Below are 8,065 nucleotides of genomic sequence, written 5' to 3'. Positions count from 1 at the left end.
GGAAAGAAAACAGGGAAACTGACTCAGGTGTACTTCAGATTTAGAGTATGCAAGTTATATTTGCTTTTATTAGCAAAGCAATCAAATTTTTATGTCACTGCATTATAATCCAGTATTATATTGATTAAAAACCAACAGGCTGTGTGCCCTCTGAAAGGCTCACCAGCTTATATAGTTACATTCATTATTATTCATTAAGCAGCTTTGTAACCACGTTGAACAAGGCACATTTAACTTTAAAGCACAAACTGTAAACAGATGTAGGAAAAAAATTCCAGAGAGTGCATTTAGTTTCCTCTCCTTTTAATATATTAATTCAACCTTGTAATACTTTTAACAATATCACTGTACCCATCTTTTGATTATCACAGACAAAGTTTTTCTATTCTCCAGTTTAAATATTCTTTTCAGCTCCATACTTAGCATGTGAGTTTTTCAAAACCAGTGTCTCCTCCACAGAAAAGCATCACCTTCGTTCACAGAACTACATCAAGAGTTAAAAATCCTCCAGGTACATGCGTGGGTGAATGTGCACACCAACCCAGCATGTGAACTCCTCTGTATAGATCCTCACATACAAACCCTCCTGCAGAACATACACAATTCATGTGCACACCTGCAGATTTACTTCAGAGCCACCTCAGAAGACATCATGGACAACATGTGTTTTGCTTTTTATAAACTTATTTTCAATAAGTATTTAAAGCTACTATTGGCAGGGAGTTTGCACCATCTTTCAAACAAATTTGTGGCTCCAACATTCATCACACCATTTTCCAAACAATCTTAACACCACTGACAAACCAAACCCTGAACATTCCTACCTTGCTCTGTCCCGTTAACACAAACTTTGAGGTTGACGTAGGCACAGGCTGGACCAACACACTGACACAAACCACCTTTGACAAGCGTAATTTCTAGCTCGGATCCCTTCAGCTGAAAAGAGAGGAATATTCTGATTACTTGAATATTGTTTTATTAAACAAGCACAATAAAATATTTTCCTTAAACAAACAGCATTAAGATTGTCTTATTATACTAAACCAGGACAGTCACGTTTAGTAGATGGTCTTTGGAAAAGTCACAGTCCAAAGGGTGAACAGACAGACTTGGAAGTGCCACTCTTTGCCGAGCTCCTATTGCAAACGAGGGAAAGATGCTTAGGGAGCAGCAAATCTCATTTTGTGTTTACCAAATTCTACCAGCAATTAAAAAATCTGTTTTTCAAGTAGCTGCTTTTCCTTCTCAGTATTTTCTGAGCAACTGCTGGGTTGTTTTTTTTTTGTTATCTCTCAGAGCAAGTCTGAGGACTCCATAATTAAGGCCTTGTATCAAAATCCAGTCCAGGATAATTTCACAGAAATACTGATGCTGAATGTAATCAAAATACTTGTAGAAAAGACAGTCTGCATTTCATTTTTTTATCCCAGTCTTCACATATATTCAACATCATGCAGACTTCTGTTATTCCTTTTAATAACTTCCAGATATTTCGTGCAATGATCCTGTCACAGTTAACTTACGAACTCACGTGTGGAATGACACAGTTTGTCCTTTTAACCTGCATTACATCTGAAAGTGCGTAATGGTCACTGTGTGGGATTTGCCACGTCAGTGCTGCTTACCAACCCCCACCAATTGAAGACAGCTGATGCATAATGCAATTTGAATTCATGTCTTTACAGTCTTTATGCCCAAAACTCCTAGTACAAAATGCAACGCAGTTACAACTAATGAAGACAACTAACCATAGCCACATCTCATGCACCAAACTACAAATTCATGGCACACAGCTGCAGCCATGCTGAACTCTCCACAAAGGGCCAAGCTTGTACCCTGAAAGCATTTCTGAAGAAGAGCTTTTTCATTTCAGATATTTTTATTCACTGCTTTTAATGTGACGAGCTAGTTGCAGCAGAACACGGAGTACAGAATCAAACATCTGCCCTAAGCAATCCCTCTCCAGATCGCAGGAAGCCACTTCTAAGGAAGACTTTACAGTTGCACTAAAATCACAGTCATCTGTGTCTCTCTGCAATCTTTAAAGCCCAAGCATGCGACTAACAGTTCAGAGGCACAGCAAGTCTGTAAGCACAGTAACCAGCTAAATGGACAGAGGCTTTGAGCAACCTGATCTAGTGGAAGGTGTCCCTGCTGCTGGCAGGGGGGTTGGAACTGGATGGGCTTTAAGGTCCCTTCCAATCCAAACCATTCTATGATTCTACGATGAAATGTGTAGAAGGCAACCCACGTGACAAAGACCAGAGATGAACTCCGTGGGGAGGTACTTTGTAGTGACTGAGACTCCTTAAAGTAAATGAATAACAAACAACTCTGCATTTACTTACCAAGATTTTCTTTGCCTCCATTTACGACACAAACTGTACAGTTTCAGCACACAGAACTTGCAGAAACTCCCTGCTAATGTTTTTGTTTGAAAAACCTCCATGCCCAAGATGTGAAGCTGACAGGTAGGCACTCAACTCTCTGGCCATTACCAGATGATTACATTTCTATGAACTGAGTCATCAATTGCAACAGCCACACAGAACTGTCTGTCCTATAGAAGTCTTATTTCAGCAACAATTTTTTAGGTTTCAGGGTCTGAAATCTGACATTTGTGCAAACGCAGAGCCACAAACCTGATTTACGTACTACCTCATGGTTTGCAAAACTGAAGGGATGTCTGTTTATTGCTGAGAAGCAGACAGCAGCTATCAATTATATCCATAATAACCAGCGCCTTCTGGCAGGGCAAGATTTCATCTTTACATAGGCAGCATTATTTAAAACTAATCCAATAGACTCATCTTGCACCTTTCCACAGTGTTTTTCTTCACTAGAATCTGCTAAATTAAGACTTAAAAAACAGAAAAATAATAGCTGGGGGGGAACCACACTTGCACAGGCATGAGAGCTTTCACAGAAAGACACAGCGGCCAACATTAAAGCTCACATACTAGGCAACTTCAGAGGCAGGCAGACAAGTGTTTCCCAGCACTGTACATTTTTTTCCAGCTGCTTTTCCATTCTAATTTCGATTTGATGTTGACTTAACATCAAACGGTCCATCAGCAGTATCCCAATCAAATAAGTACTTAGAAGAAACAGCAAAATACAGTCACCGATTTCTCAACTTTTTCTCTACTTTTACATACTCTTTTTCCCTATGTTTGTCACTGGATTAAACTAATAGGTTTGAAAAATGCCAAAGAGCAATTTGTTTAAAATCTGTACCACTTCAGAAGTCTAATTAATAAGTATAAAACATTTTCCTTTACACATACTGTTAGTGAAATGGATGAAATATGTGTTTTCATTTCAGTTATTCTCAGACCCCCAAGCCATTCTGTAAAACAAACTTTAAATCTGACATATCATAAGCTCTTGTCTTTGTGGTCTAGCATGACATTTAGACTGAAGACCATTTCATCCACAATTCTGATAGGAATGCTTTTTGAATATAGTAAGTTTGAATAAAACCATGGCAAAAGTATTCTCAAAACGTGTCAGAAGGAACAATCAAAGAAAACAAAGGCAACAGTTCAAATCTGGTGCTGAAAGAATAAGCAATCTGCAGACTGAACTTAAGGAAGATGGGAGAGAAAAAACAAGCATCCTCAAACATCAGTAACTGAAGCTGCTCTTAAGCCAAAAGGCAAAATTTAGCCTCAAAAGGAAACACTTCTAATACAAAAGCATATTAAATTAAAGAAATCAGAGCAACACTGATTTTACTGTCTAAACAACGCACTAATCCAAGTACAAATAACTGTGTATTAAGCTTACACAAACTTCTACCTAAAGTATTTATTTTGGTACCCAAGTGGCTTCATTTTCTGAAATACTACACATACAAAGCCCAACTATTTTCATTTTTAAACCAAGACAACTAATATGGCAATTTATAAATATGACACAGGACCCACTACGTCCCACAAATAAACATCGCCATACAATTTTTTGTTAAATGAAGCACTTTGTTCAGTTAAAAGCAGGTGACAAAATGAACTATGCAGCCAGTGTTTCTTACTTGGGTTGTTTCCTGGATGAAAACTTCTTTTGAGGTAGGCACCGGGTAAGGCTTCAGGGCAGCTTTTATTGTTGCAAAAATGAAATCGGTGTGTTTCTTAATAACAGTATCCAGGTAGTCTCCTTCTGATCTGTAGTACACTGTAATCTCATCGGTAGGAACCAGGTTTCGCTGTAGGATACACCCAGTGCACCATTAATGACAGCAAGATGACTTTCACATACACAAACTAAAAGAACAATACTTATTAAGTTAAAAGAAAAAAATATTTTAGAAATGTATTTACCAGACATTTTTTAAGAGTTTCCACAAGAAAAATTAGAATAAAACAATTCTTTTGTCAGAAGGACAAGAAAGAGGCTTGAAACATGGAGAGTTTTTCTTCAAAAGATAATGACTGAAAAGCGCACCTTACTCTAAAAGTCTCACTTTCAAATTCATGTATCAACTCTCCCCCTCAGTGAGCTGAAAGCCCACCACATTTATTAACAAGCTTTTCCTGATGCACGAGAATTTTACTAGTGTTTACACATCCTGTCAGCCTGAAATTAAACCCTTGGCTCTTCACTGAACACTTGCTCAATCAGTGACATTTTCTTAACACCCAACAGTCTCCAAGACATTCTGGTATTGTTCTGGGAGGTGGTGACCAGACTTTGAAGTTTTCACACCAGTTCTGTCACATCTCATGTACTAACAATTAATTTGAATGGCATGCTTATTAATGCTGAATTATAGCAAAATTCAGTGAGAAATGGGTTTCAGGGAAAAAAAAAAAAAAAAACAAACAACAAAACAGCAGCACTAAGAAAACTTTATTTCTGAAACCTGCTAAAAATAATGATTGTCCTCATGCCATCTCAGCAATAGTTACTGTGGATGCGGAATCTGTTTGTGGTTATTTTATTACATGTACACTTTTATAAGAGGAGTGGGAATGAAAGAATGGCAGAATAAATGCACATTAGAATCATGTTCATTATTAGGCAAGATCAAGTATTTTGATCTTCACTGAAGTGTGAATAAATTATGACCTTATGTCATTACAGAAGTAAATTTATACCTTCTTTAACTTAAGAGTTTTAGTTTCATGGCCATATTACTTCATGTTTTTATTTTATACAGATATAAATGTTTATAATATTAAAATATATATGTAAAAATAACTGTTTTGGTACAAAATTGTCATTTTTCATGTATGTTTATAATGAAGATTGAGGCAGTCTAAACTGCACAGATATCTTTTCCCAAAAACATATCCCATTAACATTTTCTCTCTTCATCATTTAGAGCTCCTGCAAGACTTCTTAAGGTATAGCTCTGAAAAAGATATAAATTCTAGTGCACTGCCACCAAGTTAGTTGAGTAGGAAAATCCTACACGTATCACAGAACACCATGTTCCACGTGTGCGATGTGTCTGTGCAGGAGGGGAAAGGGGACTGTTTTGTTTTGTGGGCTTTTTTTTTTTTTAAACTTGCAGGTTCCAAAACCTTTAGAGTACTTTGTACCAAGTCAGGTATATAACCTAATGTCCTCTCCAGATTAAACGCTGTATAGATGTGTCATCACCACGGTGACCATGCTTTCTGGGCACAAAATGGAGACAGTGTGTGCAGCACCTTCTGGTTTAGTATTGTGGAGAGAAGACAGTTCCATGGGTTCAAAGTGCTTTACCACAAAGGTCTGACAGCATCATTTGTATGTATGATGAGAACAATTTAGAGCAGAATCATGAATGGAGGTACACAAATCAGTGCCAGAAATGCCTCCTGCAATTTGCTAAGACACAACTTTGGGTTTTTTAGCAGTCCAAGGCTCAGATATCTCAGCTCTCACCAGCCCAGCTGAGGTAACACACTGGAGCTGAGATGGAACAGAACATTGTACTTGGCAGGAGGCAGACACGCTGAGAGTTGCTTAACTGGGACTGAACCACTGATGTGAGGCTGAAGACAGAAAACAAGAGGGGCTCAGTAAAATAAATAAATAAATAAGCTAATTCACTATGGATGATGTATAGCAAGCTCATTGTTCAACTCTACTGACTTAGTAATAAGGATATTCAAAATTCAAATCATGATTTGTAATCTTTTGTGCCCAATCAGAAAGCTATGTATCAGGAATAAATGATACTGGGCTTCATGTTTAATTAAAAACATCAGTTTCTGCTGCATATTGCCCAAAGATTGCTTAAAAGTAAATGAAAATGTCTTGTTCCAAACCATTGCTTCCAACCTTTTTGCGAAGCTTCTGGATGCGATTAATCACTTCCCGGGCAACTCCTTCATCCACCATGGACTGGTCTGGTGTAACATCTAGCAGAACTAAAACCTGAGGTAACACACAGAAAACAGCTGAATAGCTGTCAAACTTGAAACAAGCTAGCAGTAATTCACTCAGAAGCTCAAGCACATTTTTCTGAGCTCCTCACTCACAAAATACCATGTTGAAGAGAGTACTTTAACACCTCCAGAATTCAGAAGATAAGCTCCTGGAATCTGTTGAACTTACTGAACAAACAAACCCACCCCAGCTTTCACCTCACCTTTTTCTTATTACTTCTAGAGGAAGTCTTCCCTTAATTTAATAATAAAAAAAGAAATAACCAATAAAATACCTGAGCATCAGAATGTGCCTCAAACTGAGCAGATCCTCCTGCAACCTGATCAAAGGTATACATGAGACGAAGATCTTCCGCATGGAGTTCGTGCCCTTCTACAACAATGGTGCCTGCAGAATTGGCAGATGAGGAGGATCTCTTACAATCAGAGTGAAAAAATTCAATTCAAAAAGTTTTAAACAAGTCTCAAACGTCAAATACATGAAATGCAGTCTATCTGCAGTACAGTTAAACAGCAGTTAAGCACTCGTAAGAAACACTGACCTACCCCACATTCAGATTTGTCATACAAGCACTTCTACAGGCAGCAGAACTCGCTCAAATGCAGTCACTTCAACAACTGTGTGTGATTTGAATGAAACAAAATAAAACTTAAAAATAACCTATATACTTAACTAAATCAAAATTTATATTTGAGCAGTTAACTAAACAGATGTAGCTGGAAAATTCAAACCCACTTATAAATCTGGAATTGAAGTAATGCTTTTAAAATAAAAACTCTTGCACATATACTCAGTTCAAATTTGATTCAGTCCTACAGAACAGCTTACACCATTTCATTTTGGTTCTTACAGTAGCACTTAAATGGGAGAACAGTGTAAGATTAGTACACATGGCCACTCCTCACCTACTGTCAGCAAAATAATAAAACCAACTTTTCTCCTATTCTTATTTACATAAAATTTAATAGGGATAACAGCAGTAGGCCTTACATCTCCCTAAGCCCACAGAAGGATACTTCTGCATCTGTTCCTGCAAATGTTTGATTAATACACACAAATCAAGAGCAATTGCTTGATTTGTTTCCTGATGAGCCACAGGATTTTGGATCTTCTTTTTCTGGTCAACACTGCCATCGTTCAGTGGTTTGTACCACTACATACCTGTCTCCTGGAATTCCTCCAGCTGCTCACTCTTCAGCTCTCTGATTGCAGCCATGACAAGCTTAAATGCACCTTTTAAGCGTTTCCCCAGCACCATGTGATCTGGTTCCGCTCTCAGCCGGACTCCATATTTATCTTTATTAGTAGATAATGTCACTTGACGTACATTAAGCTCCTATACAAATACACCAAGAGAAAAAAAACAAAGGTAAAGAACAACTATCTCTGACAACTGTGGAAAGGGTACAAGCCCACGGGCCACAGCACTAGGGAAGTCTGAAGTTTCATGCTGCAAATTTTATATATGGTTGAATCTATGAACTGAGTAACTTTTGAACACTGCAAAAGCAAATAAACCCAACCAATACCGAAACTATCCTTCAGCAGAAGATCCCATCCTCCTCTTCAACCTTCAGGTAGACATTTCTGTTTCTGATAGACACCAGTCAGTGCTCAACTCAAATCAGATCCCTATTCAACAACCTTTTTTACTTTACTGTTACAATTGCCTGAAGAGATAAAACTC

The 8,065-nt window shown here is 37.8% G+C and overlaps 1 protein-coding gene across 1 annotated transcript in view; it reads right to left on the bottom strand.

The window, feature by feature from the left end:
* Window positions 1–7,714, bottom strand: part of LOC104530321 (isoleucine--tRNA ligase, cytoplasmic-like) — a gene marked incomplete at its 5' end in the record, with an annotated part of 19,586 nt that extends 11,872 nt beyond the window's left edge. Inside the window, 5 exons of the mRNA XM_010174868.1 lie at window positions 825–936; window positions 4,034–4,204; window positions 6,271–6,366; window positions 6,653–6,765; window positions 7,540–7,714. Coding sequence (XP_010173170.1) covers window positions 825–936; window positions 4,034–4,204; window positions 6,271–6,366; window positions 6,653–6,765; window positions 7,540–7,714 — 667 coding nt within the window. The remainder of the gene's footprint in view (window positions 1–824; window positions 937–4,033; window positions 4,205–6,270; window positions 6,367–6,652; window positions 6,766–7,539) is intronic.
* Between the last annotated feature and the right edge of the window lie 351 nt (window positions 7,715–8,065).

This window comes from Antrostomus carolinensis, unplaced genomic scaffold (genome assembly GCF_000700745.2).
Source record: "Antrostomus carolinensis isolate BGI_N321 unplaced genomic scaffold, ASM70074v2 scaffold12739, whole genome shotgun sequence".
Classification (NCBI taxonomy): Eukaryota; Metazoa; Chordata; class Aves; order Caprimulgiformes; family Caprimulgidae; genus Antrostomus; species Antrostomus carolinensis.
The sequence above is the reverse complement of the archived record's forward strand: the minus strand, read 5'-3'. Positions and strand labels throughout refer to the sequence as shown.